The following is a 25,525-nucleotide window of genomic DNA, read 5'->3' as shown; positions in this document are numbered from 1 at the left end:
GAGTGTGAAAGGAGTGTTTGCCCACGCAGTATATGTGCTTTGTGTGAAGGTTTAGACACCAGGAGGTGATACATATCCAAAACACAAACAAGAAAGGCTACGTTTGTTCATACTGTCCTAGTTCAAAAAGAGAAGTACACAGGGCATAAAATGAGTGGAAAAATCTCATGTTGTCAATATAAAGTTGTTGGTGTCTTGTTGTTATTACTATGTAAGCTAAAATTTAGACATAAAAGCTGAAGGTTGCCTGGTGGCTTCTCTTTAAACCTTTCTAACATTTCTTTCAATGCTTGTGACTTTGATATGGGACTTTTTTTTTTTTTTTTAAATAAAGTGATTTATATTAGCTTTTGGCAATTTTCCTAGAAATCCTGCCCAGCTGAGGGTGGTTATTGCCTGCTGGCATCAGCACTGGCTCTGCAGCTTCCACCAGTGTGCTGGAGACTCAGATCTGTATGTTTATGCCACACCTTGCTCTCTGACCACAACTTGCATTCCTACATTTGTTTTCATTTCTGACACTGGAGATGGTATTGCTCACACTTGATTTACTGTAAATCAGTTCGTGGAAGGTGGAGTAACACATGAGTCACGTGGAAGTATGGAAAGGGGAATCTTCTGAGAAAGGAGAACAATTTGGCAAGTGTGAGAGTAAGACAGTGGTGTGGCCTTAATGACCTTTGATGATTTCTAAAACATCTGAAATCTTTCATTCCCTAGATATTGTTTGTGAAGGGCCAGGGTACTTTACAAGGAACAGAACTCCACTGATAAAAAACTGTTCTAGCTGGTTTTCCTGAGCTTCTTAACAGTACCCTGCAGATGCCCTGGGGTTTGTTCATTTCCGAGAATATGACCAGAAACACTGACATTGTAACAGCAATTGGAATAAAACTTAACAAAACAAGGTAGTGGTGATCTGTGTCTGACAGGATAGGGATAGATGCAGGATGGCTTTTCCCAGCATAGATTAACAGCACTGAGGGTTTCCTAGGTTTGAATTAAGTTTGTGGTGACCGGTCTTGTCATGAAACATGACTAAAGTGGGGGAAAAAAAATAAGTATTTTACTCTGCCAGATGAGTAGTTTCTTTTATGGTCCTTTGCACGTTGATTTACTACTGTGGAGTGCCACTTATTGGAACAGTGAATGGAAACATGTGAAAGTCACCTTGTTATTACACTGGTTTTCTGCTTCCTCCTGGCAGTCAGCAATTTGGGGAACTAAAACTGTTTCTCTTGATTTTTGTCCGTGCAACTGTTCTCAGTGCTGAAGGAAGCGTGACAAGGAAACTATTTTCTAAGAACCCCTCAACGGTAGCTCAGGAAAGCTTCTATTGCCGACATCACACTTCACCAGATTAACTTTTACTGCTCTGTCCAAAGCTCACATCCCCAGTTTATGCTTTATTTGCAGTACGGTGACAGACAACCAAGGGAATGAGGCTGCGTATCTGGAGGCCCTTTGCAAAACTGTGAATGTTTATTGTTTATGGCCTGGGAAATGAGACATATACTGCTGTGTGCGCACATACGTCTTTGCGTAATCTAAAGGAAATTGCCTGCATTAAACACTTTGGGCAAATTCTGCAGCCAAAACAGCAGACAGGCTTGTAGTGAGATGCTGCAGTAAAGCAGCTAGAGACTAAATGTGTTACTGTGCTGAATGCGCTGTTGTTACTTGGCTCCCGCAGGCGGGACACCAACTGCTCAGAACCAGTGTCAGGCGAGGCCCTCGCACACCCAAGGGCTGCTGGCCGTCCTCTATTGATGCCCAGCGTCCTTCCAGTCACTGCAAAGAGCCGGGAACAACCATGAAAAGCCGTTACAAGCCCTCAGATTCCCACAGGCCGCTCCCATCATGGCCGTCCCGCTGCTGGCAGACGGCACGGCGCATGCGGTGCGGCGAACCACAGCGCCCCGCCGGAAGCGCTTCCGGCGACGGCACGATGGCGGCGCTGCTGGCGCGGCTCAGCCGGGCTTCCTGCCGCTTCCGCGCCGTGCGCCCGGCCCTGGCCGCCGCCGCCCTGCCGCTCCGCTGCCCGGCCGCCCCGCCGGGCGCCCCGCGGCCTCTCACCTTCTCGGCGGCCGAGCTGGTGCGCGCCGCGCCGGGTCCGCTGCGGCCCTACCTGCACCTGATGCGCCTGCACCAGCCCGCCGGTAGGTGCGCGAGGCGGGGCTCGCGCCACGCGGTAGCCATGGCGACGCGGCGGCCAATGGAGGGCGGGGGCGCCGTCACCACGGCAACGCGGCAGGCGTCGCGACGCGGGGGGCGCGGTGTCCTAACGACGCGGTGGCCATGACGACTCGCAGAGCGCGGTTGCCGCGGCGCTGAGCGTGGCACCGCCGGATAAGGGCAGCGGTCGATGGAGGCGTGAGTCTGCTCGGGGATGCTCTCTGTCTCCCCCTTGCCCATCCCGAGCTCGTTCTGCCCGCAGGGACGTGGCTGCTGTACTTGCCGTGCACCTGGAGCATCGGGCTGGCGGCTGAGCCGGGCTGCCTGCCTGACTGGCACACGCTGTGTCTGTTCGGCGCCGGAGCAGTCCTGATGCGTGGGGCTGGCTGCACCATCAACGACATGTGGGACCGTGACTACGACAAACAGGTGGAGATGTTCCTCCTCTGTGCCTTTGCCCACCACGCAATTCAGTTGTCCGTGTTTCCTCCTAGAGTGGTGGAAATCATTTTGTTTTGTATAATGCTCCTGTGTAGGACTGCAGCAGTCTACTCTGAGGGCGCTGAGGCCCTGGCACAGGCTGCCCAGAGGGGCTGTGGATGCCCCATCCCTGCAGGCGCTCAAGGCCAGGTTGGATGGGGCCCTGGGCAGCCTGAGCTGGTGGGGGGCAACCAGCCCAGGGCAGGAGTTTGTGTTGGGTGGGCTTTAAGGTCCCTTCCAACCCAACCATTCAATGCTCCTATGATTGTCTGATTCTATCCTTTTTTTAAATATATATATATATTTCTTCGATTATTGTTAATTTCCTCTAGAGAATAGCTGCTGAGGAAATCGTGCCCAAGCATGAGCTAACCCCCTCTGTTACATTGTCTTTCTTCCTCCCTTTTGTTTGCTAAGGGGAAATGAACAAAAGGCAGTGTCAGGTGTCAGGTGCTGACATGTATGTGCATGGTGGAGGGGAGGATCCTGGTGAAACCTCACTATTGGCTTATTTTCTTCTCCGATCCTAGGTTTTCCCTCTGTTTTTGAATATTGGCCACTGCGAAGTGGCACCATAATGAGCCACCGTGATTTGTGAAGTTTTCCTTCCAGCACTGTTCTGTCTGTCCTGCTGGGAAAGCAATGACTCAATAAAGGTTTTGGGGCATCTTTGGACGGTTTAGGGTTCAGAGGTTATTAACAACTGTGTGTGCCAAGATGATTTCCTGGAATGTGTTATCAGTAAGGTGGACTTCATGTCATAATACATGCATTTATGCATGAATCTGATATGGTTAAATGCAAAGGCTCAGACATTCCCATAGCAGCACTTTCTTACATACCTCAAAAGGCAACCTTCAGGACAAGCATGTTGCAGGCTGAGTCAGTAGCAGGATGTTGGTTTGCATAGCTGGTCACGGTTTGGGGTTTGGTTTTTTATATTAGTGATTACTTGATAGACGTGGGCTTTGTTTTTGTTTTTTCTTTAAATGGAACATGCCGTGTCTTAGTTTTGATGTGCAGTAGTGTTGGTCACAGCAATGTTAAGCGCGTATTTAAACTGCAAAAACAGTATTTGAAGTTTTAGCTGAAGTTATTTAGGAGTAGAGGGAAAACAAACTATGGGAATATATTTAAATTCACATTATTAAGGCATGTGCAGAACACTTGACACCTGCTTAGTATTCTGTATGAAGTTGGCTTTCAAATGTGCCCATATTGACATTAGACCTGTTGCCTCTAAATGCAAAGCTTGTTTTCCCTCTTGTTTTTGTGGATTTCTTTGTTTGTTTGGATGATTGTCACATTTGGCAAGTAACTCATCGTACATTTCAGTTTAAAGGTTTTTCTAATATTTTTTTCTTCCATCAGTTTGCCTGGCATGATTTCTCTGCTCCTGAGAGGTGATCTAAATTCAACTGGACCCCAACTAGGGTTAAAATAATTATCCTGTTACATGCCTTGTGTAACGTGGTGTGGTTTTAACTTTCAAAACACATTCAGAATATGCTGAATTAGAATTAATGTATTAACATTATTAGATTTAACATATTTTTAATGTATTAACATTATTAGATTTTATTAGATTTATTAGATTATTTGATTTATTAAATTTTATTTTATTTAACATTATTAGAATTAATGCATTAACATTATTCTTTCCATGTTTAGGTTGCAAGGACAGCAGGAAGACCCCTGGCAGCTGGAGAAATCTCCACTTTTCAGTCCTTCGTTTTCCTTGGTGGACAGCTCAGCCTGGCTCTCTGCGTGCTTCTGTGTCTGAATTACTACAGGTGGCAAAACAAGTTATCTTCTGTTGCTTAGAATTTCCTTCTTTGTCCTTGCTAAGGACAAAGATTTTGAACAGCAAATGTGCTGGGGTCGGAGGGGTTGTAGTCGTGGAAGCAGTTCAATACTTGTAGTTCAGTAGTTCAGCACCTGTAATGCTATACAGTGTGCCGTGATCTTTGGACCAGAAAACAGTAACGTCACTCGGTACTTTTTACAGCATCATCCTGGGAGCAGCCTCCTTGTCTCTTGTGGTCACCTACCCTCTGATGAAGAGAATAACATACTGGCCACAGTTAGTTTTGGGTGAGTTGGAAATGTTTTCAATTCCATCCTTCTGATCTAGCTTTTGGGGAGTTCTACAAATTAGTTAGCAATTGAGCTTCAGCAATCTGGTCTTATGCAACTATATATTAAAATAAAATTACCTTGCAGACAACATTCTGCTGTGCCAGAAGCTCCTTAAACAATGTAGAGCACATACAGGCATTGAGTTCTGTCTCATTTTTTTGTTCATAAACAGTCCTGTCTTTTGTAGTGTTGAGAGAGAGAATGAATGTTTGTCACTTAGGAAACAGCTCTACTTTAAGGGTTGCCTTGAAACCTTTCTTAAGAATACATTTGTTCAGTCTTCAGCCTCTCCATCAAGTCCTATACCGAAGGTGATGATGCTTCTATTTCAGAGTGTGCCACTAACACTTCTCTGTGTACCTTGGCCTTTTGACTCCAGCTGCTCGCAGCTTTATCAGCCAGAATTGCATTTTTCAGCCTGGAAGTGCCGTGCTTGGCTGCTGGGAAGTCTTTTATAGTCAGTTTTACAGACATCGAAGTGCGCTGATGCCAGTCCCATGGAATAATTTTGTGCAAATGCTTCCTTAGGATGACAAAATCAAATTTAAATGGGGGAAAAATGTGTAGCTGTACATATTTCTCCTTATATCTCAGTGGTATTTTAATTTCAAATTACGTTTATTTATTAACCTGACTGAAACTATGTGCTAGAAAATAGGGATGCCGGTATTGTCGAAAAAGCTGCAGGCACACCGTACACTTGAACAAATGGTAGTGAGTGGTATATATGTAATTCAGGCTGCTCCTGGTACCTTTTTAACTTTTTTTTCATTTGGCTCTCTTTGGTTTTAGGACTTACATTTAACTGGGGAGCCCTCCTTGGCTGGTCTGCCATCCGAGGGTCCTGCGAGTGGTCCGTGTGCCTGCCCTTGTACTTCGCTGGCGTCATGTGGACCCTGGTCTACGACACCATTTATGCTCACCAGGTAGAGCAGCAGTGATAAACTTTACAGCTCCGTGTGTGTTTGTTTGCTTAATATACAGCCTTGGTTTCAAATAGTAATACTAACCTGCTGCAGTTCTTCACCCTCAGATGACCACCAAAGGAAGCCCAGCCCTTGGACCTTTTATTGCTTTTTGCAAATGTTTTATGTAGCAGATAAAAAACTGAAAGTGTAACATGATCTGCATCCCCCCACGTCTGCACTGCGTAAATAAATGTATAGCTGGTAGTAGCTATTGGCTGCTATCGCAGCTCTAAGGACCTACCTTTTAATTGGGATTTTAATTTGGGGGCTTACAAATACACTTAAATAGGGTTCCTGCTAGCAACTGTTGGAGGCGTTAGAAAGGCTCCCCATTTTACTTTCGTTCTGAAGTGGCAGTTGGATTGTAGATTTTCTGTTAATTGACCCTGTCATTCTAGGATAAGAGGGACGATATCATTATTGGTGTGAAGTCCACAGCATTGAAATTCAAGGAAGATACGAAGCAGTGGCTCAGCGGCTTCAGCACAGCAATGGTCTCGGGTTTGTGCGTGGCAGGAATGAACTGTGACCAGACTTTCCCCTATTACTCAGCTGTGGCTGCCGTAGGCGCTCACCTAGCACACCAGGTTTGAGGGATTCGTTTCTACTTTCCGCACATCGATGTTCTTGATAAGGAATCAGAGTGCTTTTCAGCCTCTGGCAATTCGCCAAGTACTTAAAAAACAATGATCTTGTAAATATCTGTGTAAAAATAATTTAAATCTTTTGACAAAAGCTTGCTTCTCATAAGTAGCTTTTACAGACCTCTCTTTTGAAGAGACCTTCAGTGGTCTGTAGGTTGTAGAGCACTGGTTTTCAATCAGTTTTTAATCATTTCTGCCTTGCCCTGAGCTGTGATGTCAAGGGAAGGATTTTCTTGCAGCAAGGGCGGGGTTGGTCTCTTCTCAGTGGTGACAGGTGTCAGGACAAGGGGAAATGGCCTCAAGCTGCGCCAGGGGAGGTTTAGGTTGGATATCAGGAAAAACTTCTTTACAGAAAGGGTTGTTAAGCACTGGAACGGGCTCCCCAGGGAGGTGGTTGAGTCACCATCCCTGAATGTGTTTAAAAACTGTTTGGATGTGGTGCTCGGGGACATGATTTAGCGGTGGGTTGTTAGAGCAGTATGGTTAGGTTGTGGTTGGACTTGATGATCTTGAAGGTCTTTTCCAACCTGAGCAGTTCTATGATTCTAATTATTTCTATGATTCTTGCTGCTTCTGATAGCAGCTGCAGCTAGATCCACCTCAGTATCATGTATGATTTTGCAGTTGTTGCTGTTCTGATGCAGCTCTAGCTGTGTCTGGTGCATATGACATGACACTACTGTCAATGCATGTTATGATTGTTCAGATAATTTACAAGATGAAATGGTCTGCCATATCAAATAGATTTATTTTGATGTGATTGCTGATTTTTAGGGGCTATAGCTATACAATAGCTACATGAAAATGAGTGTTGTATGTTCTGTCTCCCAGAAATTGTTAATTTTATGTCTGAGTAATTATTCTGTACCATGCTCTGGAGCTTCAGTCTGCACCTGACAGTATAACAAAAGTTTCTGTGGCTTTTTCACTACCTTCTGTAGCAAATGTTAATACTATAATTTGTTGATATCTGATGGTTCTAATTCACTATTGTTTTTATAGCAGAAAACAGTCAAGTTCATTCTTGTACTTATGCAGGGTTACAAATTTTAATGCATATCAGAGAATAAAGAAAATTAGCCTTGCCAATGAAGGAAGCAGATAGGATCTTGTTACCCAAATGACTGCGTTCTCCAGTCGTGTTGTGACAAGTTAGCCCTTACGAAAAGTAGTTGCTGGCCTTCAGATGTGAGTGAGGGTAACAGAGCAGTAATACTGTCAGCAGTCTGGGAGGTGAAGAATGGAATTAATATGAAACTTGCTGTTCTAGGGCCCATTACACTTTCAGTGGCACTTCAGCAGGGAAGCTCATGCAGCTCATAGGTACTAAACATACCCGTGGGTTGTAAAACTCTTGCAATACTATGGTCTGTTACCTGTCAGCAGCTGCTTTCCATTGGGATTGTGGTTGTAAATTCATGGAGGAAGTCATACTACATTCCATTGCAGAGTGGCCTCGCATGGTAGTTGTGGCGTAAGTGGAAATTACCTTCCTGCAGACAGGATTTTATTGGTGAGGGTGCAGAATGTGAGGAGCAAAGAGTGTGTGACAATAACCAAGGCATACAAGCATGCCACAGAGTAGCTTCTCTTTAAGTGACTGTTTTAATATTAGTTCTGCCTAAATTTTCACATTGTTCAAGACTTCCAAACATGTGCCTAACTGAGTTTAAAGAGCCTAATAAGCCATGTGAGGGGCAGGTTTTCCTTAAGTTAGTGAATTTGTGGCTGAGGGAGGAATTTGGGTCATGCTGATGTCAAATTTCTGCACTGCTGAAAAAGTTCCCAGGTAGCAGACTAAGATGTCTAATTTGCTTTGCGTTTCTGAAGGTGGATCTTATGGCTTGGCTGCTGTTGGGTTTCGCTTAGCCATTTTGTGTTGTCATTTCTCTGTGCTGGGGTGCTGGCAGGCCTTTAAATGGGTGAATAACACTGGGCTTTAAAAGTGCAGGCAGCATTTTAGATAGTTTGATCAGAACTCATCCCCTCATCTCTGCCCAAGTGCGGACAGCAGAATGGGTTTCCTCGAGAAGCTTTCATTTCTTTCAGTTGGATGTGCTCTCTCTTGATTTCTTGGGTAGTGTGGGGGTGAACTGCAGGGTTTGAGGTTTTTGGAGGTGTCTCTATGGAATGCTTTCTCTTTTGTTGTTCAAGGTTTACTCTCATCATTCTTCCTGAAAGACTTCTGCATCAAGTTTCATTTCTAGCTGTTGTTTTCAGTAACTTTGCTTTTGCTGCACTGTGTGGTTTTTTTCATCTCAAGCTGTGAACAGCTGCCGAGCTGGGCAGGTCTTGCTGCGAGCAGGTGTCCTAGTTCCTCTTTGCAAGGGGGACATAGGTAAACAGTGAGGAGCAGCTGAGCTTTAGCCAGTTGTAGTGTCCCGTGTGGCTAGGCAGGACAGCAGCTCTGCTGCCTTCCCTCCTCTGCCTTTTTTCTACCAAAGCACAAGGTGTGAGCAGAGATATGAAAGGTGCAGGAATATACTTCTGCTGTTTATCTTCTTTAAGTTCCTGTTGCAGAATTAGCTGCCTTCCTGCTGAGAAGAATCTCCAAAGACTTCTTTACCTGCTCAGATATTTTTACAGATTTTATTGTCAAGCTGCACACACGAGTATCTAGACTGCTTATACTGTGATTCATTGAGAGGGTCCAGGAGTCAGGTCTGTGAGTAATCCTTTGCTCTTTTGCTGCCTGTTGAGTAAATCTGTCAAGTAAACATAGATGCTAGTCATGCAAACCATCCTCTGCAAGCACAGAGCATTCCTGTTTCTTTTGGGGCTCAGGGTAGTTTCAGAACCTGAGAGGTTTTGAATTTATGGACCTTCCTGTGTCTGTGATGTGTCAAACCTTTGTACATCGGTATAATACTAATGGTGGGATGCTTATACTGTGCTTTTGCAGATTTACACTTTGGATATAGACAAGCCTGAAGACTGTTGGAAGAAATTTGCTTCAAATCGTACTGTAGGAGTTCTGCTCTTCATAGGGATTGTGCTTGGAAATCTCTGGAAAAGAAAAGACTCTGAGGCTGTAGAAGAGCCTTTAGAAAGCAGGTAGTTGAAATTATTACAGATATTGATGTTTGTTTTAATCTGGCTAAAATTAATATCTCTAAGACGGGGAACACTTTTAACATGATTATTTCTGATTTATTCTATTTATTTATAAAAAAGCTGTTGAAAGTTTTCTTTTTTTTTTCTAAAAACAAACAAAACCAACAAAACACAACAAAACCAAGTACATGAGACTATCTTACAGTGTAAGTTGTGATTACTCTTGAATGACTTCAACCTCCCTAGTACTGAGGCTGCTCTGTTGGTCCTATGTAATACAAGGGAACTCTTGACCTGCTCTCCAGACTGTGAGCCCAGCAGTTTGTACAGAACAAGACCGATGTCTCTAAGCAGCAGGACGTGGGAAAATGTAAAGTGATTTCAGTACGTAAATAAAATCTGTCTGTACGTGTTTGGTGTTCCTGTTTATTTCAAAAGAATTTACATGTTGAGTTGGAGCTTTTTGTGTGAAGTAATCAGATTTTTAATCGGAGTTGTCTGGGTGCAGTCAGTGCTCTGTTTGCTCCAGAATATGGAGATGTCAACAGAAAGTATTTCAGAGTACCTTTTGTTCAGAGCACTGCATACAGGCCTAGGCCCCCAGCACAAGAAGGATACAGAGCTATTGGAGCAGGTCCAGAGGAGGGCTATGAAGATGCTCAGAGGGCTGGAGCACCTCTCCTACGAAGAAAGGTTGAGGGAGTTGGGCTTGTTTAGCTTTGAGAAGGCTCTGGGGAGACCAATTTGTGGTCTTCCAGTACTCAGCAAGAGGCTTATAAATTGAAGGAGACAAAATTTTTACATGGTCTGATAGTGATAGGAGAAGGAGGAATGGCTTTAAACTAAAGGAGAGAAGATTTAGGTTAGACTTTGGAAGAAATTCTTTACTCAGAGGGCAGTGAGGCCCTGGCACTTCTGCCCAGAGAGGTGGTGGATGTCCTATCCCTGAAGGTGCTCAAGGCCAGGTTGAGTGGGTCCCTGGGCAGTCTGAGTTGGTGGGGACAACCAGCCCACAGCAGGGGGTTGGGGCAGGTAGGCCTTAAGGTCCCTTCCAACCCAAAACATTCTGTGATTCTATGATTCTGATTCTATGATTTGAATGTGGACTACCAACATTACAACCAGCAGCTAACACCAGCTGAGCATGCTTGAGTGGTAGTTGGCTCTAGGCTACCGAATTGTCTTGCAGAGTTAATCTCATTTCCTCCTTTTAATTCCAGTTGGTTCAGCTTCTGCTTTCTTCTTTTTCTACTCTTATGGAAGGAACTTGTTTGTAGGCAGAGGCCTACAAAAAGTAAGAATAGCAACAACAGGTTAAAACTACAGGGCTTCAAACTGTTCCCAGGTTTCCTGCACTTTATGGTTGGCTAGTTCTGCAGTTGGCATGCAGGTTGCGCTTTTCTTTGCCTCCCAGCGTTTGCACTGTGGGACTTGCTGTGGAGGGAGCGGTGGGCACACCTGTTCCAGGAACGTAAACTGTCAGAGCTGACCTCTGTTCACCTGCTGGCAGGTGGTGCGTATGCGCTTGACTACCCTGGTGTCTTAGTTTCAGCTGGGAAGGAATTGTTTTCTTCAGAGTTATCTGGTATGATGCTATGTTTGGTTCTAGGAGAAAAACAATGCTGATAACGCACTAATGTTAGTAGTTGCTGCTAAGCAGTGCAGTGTAGAGCCAAGGTCATTCACAGCAAAGAGCCTCGGTCTCGGGAGCTTGGAGGGAAAGGAATTAGGAGCGCTGACTTAAACTGGACAAAGGAGTATTCCATACCGTATGACATCACGTGGAAGGAGAGTTTTGAAGGGGGCAAGCTGGGCACCAGTCGGTGAGCGATTGCTTGTGTATCACTTGTGCATCACATTGATCAGTAAGTGATTGCTTGTGCATCACTTGTTATGCATTCATATATACATATATATTCATAACTATTATCCTTTTATCTATCTATCTTAGTAAATAGTTTTATCTCGAGCAACGAGTTCTACTTTGTTTTTCCTGATTTTCTCCCCCATCTCACTGGCCGGACTGCACCAAAACTTGGAAGAGGTGAGAAAGTCGGGAACCACAGCTTTGGCAGCTGAGGGGAGCTTCTTTGATCCTTGATATAGGCTGGTTTAGCAATAGGGATCGGTATATTAGATAAATTACTATTATTAGCAAAAAGGAATCGATGTGTGCTAGTTGTAAAACTTTCCAGTTTAGCTTTTGCTTGGTATGGGAACAGTCTTGTTTTTCTGAACAATCCTGCTTCGTTGAAGCACTGAAGTCACAATAGACTACTTTACATCCCTCAGGTGCAAGGACTTTTTCTTGGCTTTCATTTAAATTGTTTTGAGTTATAGTGCAGGGAAGTTGCTCATTATTGCATAAGAAGCAATGGAAATTTGCCAAATAGGGGAAAAATAGCTGGGGGTCTACCAAAGGGCACTGTGATAAAGCTGAAGATGAAATAGAGAGGAGGAAGTAGGTGGTCTACGACCACTATAGGCCACCACCGCACATGTCCAGAGGGACATTTGCATATATTAACAAGTTCTTGGAAAATAATGGATATGTATGCCAATGAATTGCATATGTATGTTTTAACTGTTTAAATATAGAACCTGAACTCCAAGAGTGCACGCTTGATTTGTCAAGTCGCCCAGTACATATTGTGAGGAATAAAGGAATGCTGCTTTCTAACACCACATTGGACTTAGAGAGTTTTCTTCCTGGATTTTTCTGATGACATCCTTACCTAGAAATTCTTAAGTAGGGTTTATGATTTTCCAGTTATAAAAATGAAATACAGTAAGTTTCTGAACAATTATGTGACAAAGCTGCAGTTTGTAGAGTGTCATCTGAAATCCAGGAATAAACTCTAATTCCAAAGGGATGTTGGAAAGCAGGCATTCTTTATTCATGGTGCCAGGTGTCCTGGACCAAGTCAAGTGCACCCCTCACAAAGTCAGAGATATGCTTTATTCACATAGGAGATACATATTCATTACATTTCTGAGAAGCGATTTACAGCTTGTTAATATATGCTACTGTTGTTCAGGCATGCATGATAAAGCCCTCTGATGGTCCCTGATGGTCGTTTAACCCATCCATCATATTCTTCCTCTTCTGTGACCCTTGACTGCCTGTCTTCTTTTTTCTTTGCTAAGTTGGTAGTTCCATAGCTTACCTTGCAACAATGAGCAACTCTTTATCTTTGTTCCCAATTTTGCTAACATAGTATAAAACAGTTTGCTTAGAATGTCCTTGTACATACCAAGTAGATAACAAAGACATACACCAAACCAGTACCAAGCAGACAAAGGAAGCTCTGTTTAGGAAAGCAAGCATTGTGCATCCAAGGCAAGGAGCCAACACCCAGCTCAACCAGTGAACATAGTGAAAGATTTTGCTGAGTTAACCTATATCAAGAGGGAGAACTGAATGCATCCAACTTCCTGTTGAACTCTGGTTACAAGGTGCTTATGGGGTAATACAAGAATCTAGTGATGCAATTCATAAGTGTCTTAATGTTTCTAACAGTACCTTAGGGATTGTGGCAAAAGTTACTCGTTGGTTTCTTACATATTAACGTGTCTTTAAGCCGCTTTGGTTTGAGAAGAGCTCACATTCTGTAGTACCTATGGAAGTCTTGTGCCCGTCCTGCAGCAGCAGGCGTGCCATGGAGCTAGTGGGTGCAACCCTGCCCATGGCACAGCTTGGAGATGGATGGGCTTTAAGGTCCCTTCCAACCCATGCCTTGATATGATTCTGCGCTTACCTGAAACGTGCAGGAAATGGGAGTGGAAGAGTGGGTTTCACAGCGCCTTTCTTTTTCAGGGTGTTGCTGGTAAGGAAACACAACACCTCTGCCCACCAGGTGTCTGTATTGTCAGGGCTGGCAGAACTACAAGGAAACCTGTCCAGATACGACGAAACGTAAAAGCAAAGTATAAAAATAGGGCTTCAGCAATTGTAACACCACAAGGAAGAGGAAAACAAGGTAACGCCCAAACCTGTATGTGCCTGCATTGGTGTGTGTGTCTATGTGCAGCAGCAGAGCACGAATCTTGTTGGGGTGAGGGCTTGTGCTGTAGGCGGGAGAAGAGGTGATGTTTAGAAGCAGCCCCATCTTGGACGTGGTGTCTCTCCAAGGCCATGCTGCACCTCACCCCATTACACACAGCACTTTGTTACCGCAGAGCTCAATGGGACCACGAGCAAAGGGAAACCACAACTGTTCGCGCAGCAACGGGAAATGGGTGTCTGCTTGGTGAGCAGCCGATAAGGGCATCGCTGCTGGGGAGTGGGTTCACCAAATCTCAGCTCCAAAGGTGGCCAACCCAGCTGCAGGGAGCAGATAACAGCGTGGGTCCTGCCCATCCTGCTGCCTGAACGCCCCCTGGGTCTCTGGGGGAAGAGGTGGGAGGAGGATGGGGTGCTTGGCTTTAGGTGGAGCAGCAGCTGTGGTTTCACACGGGAAGGGCCTGGCCCCCGGTGCCATCAGGTCCCACTGCTCCAAGCACCACTGCCAGTAGAAGTGTCACCTTTGCCCCGCTGCGCCCCAGCGTCCTCCACTGAAGGTTAGTAGCACAGCGATACCAGATGCTCCCCAGCCTGGGAAGAGCAGGATAGCAAGGGAAAATGACATGTGTACTCATGTACGTGTATTGATTTAAAGACACTGATGAGTAGAAACTTAACGGCAAAGTTTTGTTACTGTTAAGCAAGGTGTTCTTTATTGGCAGTGCTGGGGTAGCATTGAGGTAACTCTCCAGGAACGCTCCCCCAGTTGATCGTTTGTAACAGGTTATATTGTCACATGTATTACATACATAGTGATAGGATGAGACGGAATGGCCTCAAGTTGTGCCAGGGGAGATTCAGGCTGGACGTTAGGAAATAGTTCTCTGAAAGAATGGTCAGGTGCTGGAGTGGGCTGCCCAGGGAGGTGGTGGAGTCACCGACCCTGGAGCTGTTCAGAGAATGTTTAGACATTGTGTTGAGGGACGTGGTCTAGTGAGAACTGTCGGTGGTAGGTGGATGGTTGGACTGGGTGATCTTGGAGGTCTTTCCCAAACTTGCTGATTCTTTGATATTCATTACATTCCCAAATTCATTAACCTATCCACACCCAACTAACAGCCTTAGCCTTGTCTGGCAATCTTCGATGTCGTCTAGCGTCCTTCTAGCATGGTGATGATCCATTGTTAGTCCTTGGGGGTCGTTTACTTCCTCCCAGCACTCCTTTTGTCCCAAAGATTGCTGTGGAATGCAAGGGCAAGCGGAGAAGTCCGCACACACACATAAGGAAGACAAAGGGAAACATCTTGATGCTCTCTGTCACATTTTAGGCGTTCCGTTGTTGTTTCTTTTGCCTTGTTAAAGCAGACCAGCCTTACAACACGTCTTCCCATCTACAATAAATACTGCGTCACAACATCTGTTGTGTGTCATCAACATCTCAGGTCTACTGCGGTGCTGCAAGCAAGCATTAACAGAGTATTTTGTATAATTACTTCCAATCAGTATTTATCTACTTTCCCCTGCTTAGCGAATGGCTTAATGCAAAACGTTTCCCACATCCTACTTGGGGAAACGAGGGGGGCCGTCAAAGAGCCGCTTTAAGGGCAGGCTGCTCCTTGCTCGCTGCTTCCCCCCGTCGGTGCAGGTGTCGGGACTCCCACGTGCAGGGTCGGCAGGGTCGGCAGCGTCGCCGCTATCGGTTTCTGTTCTGGGCTCTGAGCCGACGCGCGGGACAAGGGAGGAGCTCTGCATTGATTGGGGGAGAAACGAATTTGTAGCAAAGCGCCTGCTGCCTGGCATCACTTTCTTCCCCTTCTCCGTCGGTGCACAGAGGTGAGTGCAGCCCCGGGGCACGGCTCCTAGCGCCTCCGAGCCAGCTCAGTGCCAGCAGCACTGCGTGGCACACCTGGGGCTCGCCGAGGCTTTGGAGCGAGGGGCGGCGTGGGGACGCGGGGCTCCTGCGAGGACGAGCCTTCCTGACTGCTGTCCCCTCCTCTCGCAGTCCGGATCCCGACGATGGCCGTCCCCACCGTGGTGACCCTGCAGCCCCAGGCGGTGTCCGTGGCCACCAACGCCAGGCCCATGTGGCAGACCGGGCTGATGGATTGCTTCACCGACTGGGGCGTCTGTGAGTGCCGGCGGGACCGGGCGGCCGGCGGGGGCCGAGAGCGCGTTCCGACGGCGCGTCCCTCCTTGCAGGCTGCTGCGGGCTGTTCTGCTTCCCCTGCTTGGCCTGCACGGTGGCCGGCGACATGAACGAGTGCTGCCTCTGCGGGACCAGCATGGCTATGAGGACCTTGTACCGCACCCGCTACAACATCCCGGTCAGTGGGGCGCGGGCGGGGCGATCCCTTCTCCCCCGTTTGTCTCTCAGTCCCCGGCACAGGCACACGGAGGGGACGCGGGCCAGGCTCAGCACCCTTCCTGCCCTCCCCATCGGGGATCGGCCCCGTGCGGGCAGTGGAAGGACGCGGTGTGCTCTTTTCCCCCTCTGCCTCAGACCGGGAAAACGAAAGATAAGTTGCCCTCCCAATGCCGGTGGTAAGCCATCACCTCTCCCTTTCTGTGTTATCATCTCCTTTTGGCAAGCCCGCTCCGTCCTGCAGCCCGGATGGCCCGCTGCTCTGCGGTCAGACCACAACAAAGAGACGCGGAGTGACCAGCTCAGCCCGGCCTTCTCTGTGCCAAAACGTGTTTTTGGGAGACCCCGCTCCTAACGCCTGCCTCTCTCTCACAGGGCTCCCTCTGCTCTGACTGCTGCGTCTCCTGCTGCTGCCTTGTGTGCTCTGTCTGCCAGATCAAGAGGGACATCAATCGGAGGAGAGCGATGGGCATCTTCTGGTCGGTGTGCCCTTTCCTTGTGTCCCACACCACAGAGGGGTGCACGTGGCTGCCTCCCCTCCTCACTGCCTCACTCTACCCTTGCAGATGCCACGGAGACGACACCACCTCTGCCCTGTGGGAAAGGGGCATGGGGCCACCTGTGACCATTGCCTGTCCCCCCTCATTCATGCCACCAATAAACAGCAATGCTTGCCTTGCCTCTCATGTTTTGTGCGGATGGGTTTCCACCAGGGTTCTCCAAATTGTACCTTTCCTAAGCAGTTCAGGGCGCGCGTGGGGTGCTGGTGGAGGTGTCACCCTCTGTCACATCAGCAGGCTTCCTTGTCACTGCGGGAGCAGTGGGGACGTTGTGCAGGCGGGGCACCTGGACGTTGGCCAGGAGGAGCAGAGGTTGGCAGCACCCAGTGCATAAAAGGGATGGGGAGCGGGGCAGGGCAGTGTGCCGCCAGGAGCAGGGCAGGTGCGTGTGGCTGGAGGGGGATTTGGGGTGAGACGGAGGGGGATTGGGATGAAACAGCATTGCCTGGGCAAGGGAAGGGCTGGGGGTGACGTTTTCTGCTTGGGCATCCCAGGGGGGAGTGGGGTTGGGGCAGCGGCAAGGGACAAAGGTTGGGTTCCGACTCCTGTGCTGGGGACAGGAGCACAAAGCAGCCATCACCTTGTATCCCCATTCAGGGCAGGTAGAGCAGGTGGAACTTTGCATGGGATGTTGTAGGGCATTGCCATCACTTGATGGAAAACAGTTGCAGCTGTGAAGCTGAAGGGAGAGCAAGGTGGAGCAAGGAGGGAAGGGGCCTCAGGTGTGGCTGTTGCGGGGCAGATGGGTGCGGGCAGAGGGAGGAGTGGGTGTCGGGTAGAGGCCACAGCCTCTCGGTTGGGAGGGATGGGAGCAGGGAAGCTGCAGCAGCACTTGTGGCCCCAGGGAGCATGAAGGTGAGGAAGGGTGGGAGCTGTTGGCTGGGTGCGGGACAGTGAGGAGGATGGAGGAAAGCAAGCTGCCCTGGAGTTGCTGAGGAAGGAGGCCCCTTCCTTCCTTCCCCACCAGCCTTCCTTCCAGGACTCTCTGTGCAGAGCCCCGACCATGGCCTCCCGTCACGTGGTGACGATCCAGCCCGGCTTCTCTGCGTCCCCGCAGCCCAGCAAGTGGCACACGGGGCTGCTGGACTGCATGTCTGACTGCAGCGTCTGTGAGTAGGCACCAGCCCTGTGTCTTGGGTCCCTCCTGAGGGGATGTTGGTAGTGTTGGTGTGCTCCCCTCTTCTCCTGAGTCAGGCTGTGAGCTCAGGGCTTCCCCCTGTTCCTCGCAGGCATCTGTGGAGCCTTCTGTTATCCCTGCCTGAGCTGCCAGGTGGCCAACGCCATGGATGAGTTCTGCCTGTGCGGTGGCAGCGTGGCCATGCGGACGCTGTACCGCACCCGCTACAACATCCCGGTCAGTGGTGGGCTAGGGGAAGCGGCGTGGGATGGCCCTACGGGTGCGGGGCCACGAGGGGTTGTTCATGTGATGGTTTTTTCTCATCAGGGCTCCATCCTGGGTGACTACTACTCGGTGCTGTGCTGCCCCATGTGCTCTCTCTGCCAGCTGAAGAGAGACATCGACTATAGGAAGGAGCAGCGCACCTTCTGGTGAGTGCTCCCTGCTCTGCAGAGCCACCCAAGGGGTCCCAGAGCCCCTTTCCAGCAGGCGCAGCGCGTCCCACCCCTCAACACCACCTTCTCTTGCAGATGCTGCTGCCCTTGCTGTGGAGTTGATGCTGCCCTTTAGGACTGTGCGATCTGCTGCGTTTTTTTGTGTTTTTTTTCTCCCCCCACCCCTCTTCAGTAGCAGTCAATAAACAGCGGTGCTTGCACTCACTTCTGTGTGTCTGTGTTTATTCACTTATTGTTCTTTGATTTCACGATTTCTTGGCGTCCTGCTGCAACACCAGAGAACAGCATGCTGCTTTCCGCTGAGCATTCAGAGCAGCACTGAGCGCACCAGGTAGAGGCCTTCTCTTGCAGACCTGCACCAGGATGGGACTAGGCCACAAAATTCAGTGGAAAAAGAAGAGGCAGCGAAGCAGAAGCCGAGCCAGCTGCGGACACCTCAGCTCCCCCCTGCATGCCGCAGCAGGGCCTGCAATGGCATGGATGGGGAAGCGGTGGGGACCACAGGCTGGCTTCTCACGTCTGCAGGAGCCTCGTGAGGAGCCACAGCGCAGAGCCCACCTGCCCAGAGCCCTCAGATCTGGGAAAAAAACAGGTGCTCATGGGCTGCCTTGCTGCACAAAGGCATTTGAGCACAGGGCACCAGAGGTGCTTACACACCAGCGACAGGTGAGGACCGTGTCCCCAGCCTGGGGCTCCCGCAGCCCTGTCCCTTCTCCCCCACATTGCTGAGGGACCCCTTTGGGGTTCTTTTTCCCCCTCCTCTGGGAACGCTGGGGCTGTGTCGCTGTCAGGGGCGTGTGCTGCAAGGGTTTCCCTGCCCATGGGTGTGAAATGGTGGTGACTGGATGTGCAGAGTTCTGTAACACACAGGGACGCGGAGGCTTTGTTTCTGTGTCTTTATCACGCTCCGGAAGCAATTACGTATTTAACAATGCCTTACCTTTCTACATGCTTATACACATTTACTCAAGGTGGTTCCAGTGTGGCAGAATCCAAACTGCTCCCAGGACTGGGGCCAGCAGAAGGCAAAAAAAAGTGTCTCGCTGCACAACAGTTGGTGTCACAGCACCCAGCATCAGCAGGCACCTGCCACCAGGGTCCCATCTGCCCTGGAGACCTCCTGCAGAGAAGCTCTCATAGTGAATCTGCTTCTGGGTAAGTGCTGAGTTAATTTTATCACTTTACAGTGTCAATACATGGGTGGGTGTGTTACCATGTGGTTTGGAAGGTGGGGCCTGGTGGAGCAATGTCTTTCCTGCTGTAAGCCTGGAGAAGAGAAGGCTCTGGGGGGACCTGAGAGTGGCCTTTCAGTATCTAAAGGGGGGCTATAAGAAGGAAAGGGACGGACTCTTTATCAGAGTCTGTTGTGAAAGGATAACCGGAAAAGGTTTCAATCTAAAAAACGGGAGACTGAGATTGGATAGAAGGAAGAAGTTTTTTACACTGAGGGTGGTGAGGCACTGGGACAGGTTGCCCAGAGAGGTGGTTGAAGCCCTGCCCTTGGAGACATTCAAGGTCAGGCTGGAAGGAGTCCCTTCCAATTCAGACGATTCTATGGTTTTATGACATCTCATTCCTAGCTGCTGCTGACAGCTGTTTTCCAGGCAGCCCACTCTGCTCTCACAGTTTCTTTGTTATTTATCCTCGTTTCTCCATCCTGCACTCAAGGACGCTGCTTTTCCTGCTGAGCTTATCAGGTGTGCCCTGGCTCCTGGCTCAGCAGCTGTGTGTCCTTACTGCTGTGCTTAATAGGCTGCCTGTGTGACTGCTCCATCCTTCTCCCCTGCAACCAGGGGCTCAAGGCAGACTAAGAGTTTTCTGGCTCTGACCAGCAGGACCCTGCAGGCACCAGTGCTGTACAGCAAGGTACTTAACTCCGCTTGCTTCTCTGGGAAGATACACAATTATTCGAACTCTGTTAGTGCTTGTTTTGCAGCTCTGGACGGTGCACAATCCAGCTCATGAACAGTATGCTAGTGGCTGTCCCTGCTTGTTTCTTGTTGCTCCTGTTTCTTCAAGCTGCTTTGGTTGTAGAAGCTACAGCTGACGGATCCTTCAAGGCAACATCCCAGACTCAATCACTGTCACAACTTACATATTAATATGAACTGTCATAATTGTACAAAAATTGAAGGGTAGCATTTCTGGACAATGCGTAGCCATTGAATAAAGAACAGTTTCTGGGTGAAATGGCACCATCCAGGCTCTATCTCCAACACTTAGTTCAGCCTGGTGCATGCCAGCGTCCCTGGGTTTGAGAACCAACATGACTGGACCCCCACCTCCGGTGAGGGTCCACACACCCATTCCCCCCCTCCCCAACAACCCCTCCTACTCCCACCCTGCCAGCCTCACTTCCTCCCTCCCCTCCACCAAACACACCCACCCCACTTTGCCCACCCACAAAGCCTCCATTTTGGGGGCTGGAAACAGGCAACATAGTTCCTGTGTACAAGCCCCCAAAACGTGGCACTGAGTTAATTTCTGAGACCCAGAAACACAGGACTTAATCTCCCTTTTCAATCACTGAAAAGGTGGGACTTAATTTTTTTTTTTTTTCTGAGCTTCAGAGACACACCACTCTGTTTATAATCCCCTGAAACAGCTTATTTTCAGGCTCAAAAACGCTGCACCCAGTCTGCATTATCAAGCCCGAAAAGGTAGAACTTAGATATTTTTCGGAGCCTCAGAAACAAAGGACTGAATCCCACATTTCCAATAACAAAAAACGTACATCTTAAGCCTTTCTGTGAGCTTCAGAAAGAAATGCATGGGTGCTTCCACTTTTGAGCTCTAAAACCAGCTCTCTGTGCTTGTTCTCATGACCAAAATGTAACACCCTCCATTTTCAGAGCCTGAAAATGGAGGACTCAGCTTTTTTTTTTCCCCAAGAGCCCCAAGAACACATGACTTTAGGCTCCATTTTCAGTTACTGAAAATACAAGACTTAAGCTTTTTTTTTCTTGAAGCTCCACAAAGGCATGACTAGGCCTTGATTTCTGAGCCCTGAAAACTGTCCCATAAGCTCATTACAGAGCCCCAAAAAACACAGTGCTGGCACATTTTAGGGCTGAAAGCACAGCATATGCCCTGCTCCCAAGGAGAGGACTGAACCTGACCCCTGTGTGATGTGGAAGGACGGGGGGCAGCCCACACCAACCCGGCCCAAAACGCAGTGCTGGGAAATGCTTGGGAACTGGGAATTTGGGGGGGCAGCCTCTCGCAGGGAGGGCCCGGCCCCGTGAGGCTGTGGGGCAGCGCAAGAGGGTGGGGGTCGCTTTATTTTTATTTATTTAGCCTTATTACATTTATTACACACTTTGCTACACCACCGCCACCAGCACCAGCACAGCCTCCACCAGCACCCAAACCCGCCGGGCACACCTAACCCAGGACCCCCGCTCCAGGCTCTAGCCCAAACGGGCTGGACCGGCCCCAAGGCTGCTCCGTGGTGCTCCAAGTCCCGACCCAGCGACCCGCCCGACTCAGCTCACCGGCACGCTCTGCTCTGCACCGCTCCACTCCTGGCCGCGGAGCAGCATCACCCACACCCAGCCAACTCAGCACACACCTGTCCGTGAAATTTGTGTCTTTCGCTTCCGCCTCACCCCTCCCCGCCCGCCAATCACAGCCCTGCACAGCGCCGGCACCGCCAATCCCGCCCCGCCCTGCTCCACCCCGCCTCCGTCCGCTCTGCCCAATCCTGGACCGCAGACTGCCTGGCCCCGCCCCCCCGAGCGGGGTTGTGCAGGTGCTGCGCGGTGGGGCGCGAGCTGCCGGGGGTGTCTGTGGCGGGTGTATTGAATTATGCACCGTTATAGAACAGTTTCATGCCTATGTATTAATACAAAATATAAACACGTCACACGACATTTATGTGGTCATTTGAAGTAGGGATTTATTTATACTGTTCGAAGTATTCGTATAACGTAGGATATATTTGTATTGCCTAATACAAACAAATAATGCAGACGGACACGCCCGGGAGCAGTAGCTTGCCACTGGGAGGTGGCAGCCAGTCGTAGGAGTGCCTGATAACACTGTGTCCAGGCATGGCTGGCAGCCAGTCGTGGAGATATGTAGCATTTAACATGTGGGGGACCTGGGGCACAAAATGGCGGCACGGTGCCAAAACAAAATGGCGGCCTACAGAGACCCAGAGAGGCAGCTGGGGGGACCTGGCCTTGGCTCAAGTCAAACATGGAGCTTGAAAATGCATTTTATTGAGGGCCCATAAGAAACATTTCTTGTTCACTCTGGCCTTGCATCTCTTTCTTCCTTCTCTGCCAACTTGGCTGCTGCAAGGGAAGGACAGTGTTTGACCTCAAACACCAGCTGGGGAGAGCTGGAGAGCTGGGCAGTAAGAAATGAGATGAAGTTTAACTAAAGCAAATGTACAGTCTTGCACCTGGGACGGAATAACCGCATGTATCAGTACTAAGGGAGGAAAGGGTAGAATACAGTTTCAAATAAAAAATAAAAGATGGATGTGGGTTAATGAGGCAAGGAAACCTAGAAACTGCTGATTGGTCGTTGGAACTGAACTGGAGACTACATCCTGAAGAAAAACCAGCTGAAGCTGGATCACCTTCTTCAACCCTGCCAAGGTCAAGAGTACACAGTGAGGGAGAAGGGATATGGCCAACCTCTTGTCAGTGCTCCATAAGCTGGAGCATAGGAAGTTCTGCACCAATATGCAAAATAACTTCTTCACACTGAGGGTGAACAGCTGCCCAGAGAGGTTGTGGAGTCTCTTTCTCTGGAGATATTCAAGACCTGCCTGGATGCCTACCTGTGCAACCTGCTGTAGGGAGCCTGCTTTGGCAGGGGGAATGGATTCAATTATCTCTGTAGGTCCCTTCCAACCCCTGCAGTTCTGTGATTCTTTGATTCTGTGATCTATTCAGATGTGCCACTTCCTCAATGCCCTTTTACTCTTCAGGGAGCTCAGGGACATGGCCCTGATTGGGAACTGGGTGATGAATAATGTCAGGGTGGAGTTCAAGGCACTGCTGCAGACCAAGATGACGGGGAGGGTGCTCATGACCGGTCACCAGCTGGATTTAACTGCATTCACCACCACTCTCTGAGCCCAGCCATCCAGCCAGTTTTGTACCCATTGAAGAGTACACCTGTCCAAGCCATGGGCTGCCAGCTTCTCCAGGAGAATACTGTGGGAAAGAGAGTCTAAGGTCTGGGGGAGCCCAGGCACAAAGTGGTAGCATGGAACCAAAACAAAATGGCAACCTACAGAGTCACAATGAGGTGACCCAGGGAGTCCCAGAGCCCCCTCCTCTGCTTTCTTCCTCAGCCTCTCTTGCACCTTAGCCCTCTGCTCCTCCACTGCAGGAAAACCTCTTGCTGTACTCATCAGAAGTGCTGATGTTCCATTTTCAGCTTTCCTCCTGGACAATGTGTCTGTGAGTTTCTGTTGAAATTGGGCTTTAGACTTATGAGTGAAGGAAAATGGCAATTGTTAATTTCAATCAATCCCCATGAGGATGCTTTTTGCCCATGAAAATCCCACTCCATTACCAACGCTTTATCCCTGCTCTACCTTAGTGCCTAGGGCCAAAACAGCTACACAAAGCAAGACATCTTATTGAGCAGGACCTGTTACAATCTCCATCCTTTCTGCTGCTTTCAGCAGCTTGTAATGTCTGAACTGCTCTCTCAGAAGTGCTGCTCATGTCTTCCCTTGGGTACCTGAGGCTTTTCCCATAAAAATGCTCTCCCTGACACAAGTTACCCTAGGATTCCTCTCATAAATGATGGTACTCCCCCTGCCCCCTCAGTTACTGCCAACTTTGCTCTTTAAAACACTGCTTCTGTCCACCTTAAGAAAACTAAGCCTTTCCTCCAAAAGAATTACCCTATCCCCTTTGAGGTACTTCAGAATGTCCCTCCAAAAATGCTGTTTGTCCCCTACAAGTTCCCTCAGTTTTTCCCTCCAAAAAATCTTTTTGTATTTCCTAGGTTACCTCATCTTTTCCTTCAAAAAATGTCATTTTCTCCTTTCTGAGCTACCTCACCTTTTCCCTCCAAAAAAAAAAACCCAAAACAAACAAACAAACAAACAAAAAAACCCCAAAACAAACAAAAAAAAACCCCACCAGTTCAGTTTGTCTGCCCTCAGTTACTTCACATTCTCCCTCAGAAACACTTATTTTGCCTGTTGGGATCTGGTCTCAGCACAGGAAGGATCTCAGAAGGGCTCCATTTTGGATGGAAACTGCTCATTTTCACACTGTAGGGGAGCACCTCTCTGGGCTGCTGGCTCCCACTTTCCAACATAGCAGTGGGGAAAATGGCTGCATGCAGGGCAGCTCCTGCTGCCTAACAAAGCTTACTCCCACAATAAAAGACCAAAAATTCCCTTTTCTCACCACAGGACAGCACAGAGAAATGGAAACAGGCTGCAGAGTCAAGCATGCGGGAGCCACATTCATCAGTCCTCTCTGAGCAAATTCCACAAGCAATTGACCCAATTCTCAACTATTACTGTAAAGGAAATGGCAGATTTTCTTTTTTTTCCTATACAGAGCATGAACTGAACCACAGCATGGTCACTACAGCCCAGGCAGCCTCCAATCCTGATGTCACCAATCAGTTCATTTGCATTGGTGAGCAGCAGGTCCAGTATTGCATCCCCCTTGCTGGGGCCTTCCATTACGTGACGCGGGAAGTTATCCTCAATGTGTGTTCCAGAAGCCTCTTGGACTGCCTGCATCTCACTGCACTACTTTTTCAGCACATGTCTGGGTGGTTGAAGTCCTCCAGCAGGATGAGTTCTTGTAGTCACAACTCCTCCTGTAGCTGGAGATAGAAGGTCTCATCGACAGGCTTGGCTTGATCACGTAGCCTGTAGTAGACACACCAGTCACAAGGCTCCCTTCACTGCCTTGGTCTCTAACTCTCACCCACAGGCTTTTGGCTTCCTCATGACTGTTCTTTAGGGACAGCTCTTCACATTCTACTCCTTTCCTGGTGTAGATAGCAACACCTCCTCCCCTCCTTCCTTGCCTGTCCCTTCTGAACAGCTTGTAGCCATTGATAGCCATGCTCCAGTCATGGAAATCATCCCACCAGCTTTCGATGACAGCGCTGTATCAGTTTTCTACTAGCACAGTAGCTTCCAGCTCCTCCTGTTTGTTTCCCAAGCTGTGTGCATTGGTGTAGTGGCACTTCAGCTGTGTATTGTCACCTCCTTACAGGATAACTCCTTGGTTCCTTTTAAGTATTTCCCTTGATTTTCCCTATTGCCTTCTCCTATGGTCCCAGCAGTCACTGCCTCTTAATCATAGTATTTCATATGCTCTGCAGTGTTGCTAGCACTCCTCAAGACAGCAGGTCCTTCAAGGCCCTGCACCCTGTCCCTCTAATCTAGCTATGCCGTCCCACACCTTGCCATGGCAAGGCTCACTGTCCCCCCGTTCCCCTTCATACCTAGTTTAAACCCCTCACAATGAGCCCCGCCATCTTTTCCCCAAGGACCCTTCTCCCCCTTTGAGAAAGGCAAACCCCATCCGGTGCCCACAAACTTGGTGCCAAATAGGCCATTTGGCAAT

At 48.7% G+C, this 25,525-nt stretch overlaps 3 protein-coding genes across 8 annotated transcripts; all 3 read left to right on the top strand.

The window, feature by feature from the left end:
• Positions 1,846-9,873, top strand: COQ2 (coenzyme Q2, polyprenyltransferase). Its single transcript, XM_021397234.1, is given in 8 exon segments — positions 1,846-2,055; positions 2,057-2,159; positions 2,438-2,604; positions 4,327-4,448; positions 4,664-4,749; positions 5,587-5,720; positions 6,161-6,349; positions 9,309-9,873. Coding segments are annotated over 8 exon segments (1,152 nt in total). The 5' UTR covers positions 1,846-1,860; the 3' UTR covers positions 9,465-9,873.
• Positions 10,473-16,511, top strand: LOC110398286 (placenta-specific gene 8 protein-like). 3 transcript variants are annotated; one of them, XM_021395805.1, is made up of 7 exons: positions 10,843-11,283; positions 11,412-11,504; positions 13,278-15,296; positions 15,466-15,591; positions 15,663-15,787; positions 16,201-16,304; positions 16,392-16,511. In XM_021395805.1, coding segments are annotated over exons 4-7 (342 nt in total). In that variant the 5' UTR covers positions 10,843-11,283; positions 11,412-11,504; positions 13,278-15,296; positions 15,466-15,479; the 3' UTR covers positions 16,393-16,511. The 3 variants fall into 3 exon arrangements, with proteins under 3 accessions (XP_021251479.1, XP_021251478.1, XP_021251480.1); XM_021395804.1 differs by lacking the exons at positions 11,412-11,504; positions 16,201-16,304; positions 16,392-16,511 and having other exon boundaries at positions 10,473-11,283; positions 15,663-16,194; XM_021395803.1 differs by lacking the exons at positions 11,412-11,504; positions 16,201-16,304; positions 16,392-16,511 and having other exon boundaries at positions 10,473-11,325; positions 15,663-16,194.
• PLAC8 (placenta specific 8) lies at positions 16,632-18,161 on the top strand. 4 transcript variants are annotated; one of them, XM_021395809.1, is made up of 5 exons: positions 16,632-16,767; positions 17,365-17,494; positions 17,615-17,739; positions 17,830-17,933; positions 18,033-18,161. In XM_021395809.1, coding segments are annotated over exons 2-5 (336 nt in total). In that variant the 5' UTR covers positions 16,632-16,767; positions 17,365-17,388; the 3' UTR covers positions 18,034-18,161. The 4 variants fall into 4 exon arrangements, with proteins under 4 accessions (XP_021251484.1, XP_021251482.1, XP_021251483.1 ...); XM_021395807.1 differs by having other exon boundaries at positions 17,353-17,494; XM_021395808.1 differs by lacking the exon at positions 16,632-16,767 and adding an exon at positions 16,774-16,794 and having other exon boundaries at positions 17,353-17,494.

Source organism: Numida meleagris, chromosome 4 (genome assembly GCF_002078875.1).
Source record: "Numida meleagris isolate 19003 breed g44 Domestic line chromosome 4, NumMel1.0, whole genome shotgun sequence".
NCBI lineage: Eukaryota > Metazoa > Chordata > Aves > Galliformes > Numididae > Numida > Numida meleagris.
This window is presented reverse-complemented; position numbering and strand designations above follow the sequence as displayed.

Coding starts and splice junctions, on each gene's coding strand:
- PLAC8 (XM_021395806.1), top strand. CDS start 17,040: ATGGAAAACAGTTGCAGCTGTGAAGCTGAAGGGAGAGCAAGGTGGAGC. Junction 17,241..17,352: donor TGGCCCCAGGGAGCATGAAG/GTGAGGAAGGGT, acceptor CTTCCCCACCAG/CCTTCCTTCCAGGACTCTCT. Junction 17,495..17,614: donor CATGTCTGACTGCAGCGTCT/GTGAGTAGGCAC, acceptor TGTTCCTCGCAG/GCATCTGTGGAGCCTTCTGT.
- LOC110398286 (XM_021395804.1), top strand. CDS start 15,480: ATGGCCGTCCCCACCGTGGTGACCCTGCAGCCCCAGGCGGTGTCCGTG. Junction 15,592..15,662: donor CTTCACCGACTGGGGCGTCT/GTGAGTGCCGGC, acceptor CCCTCCTTGCAG/GCTGCTGCGGGCTGTTCTGC.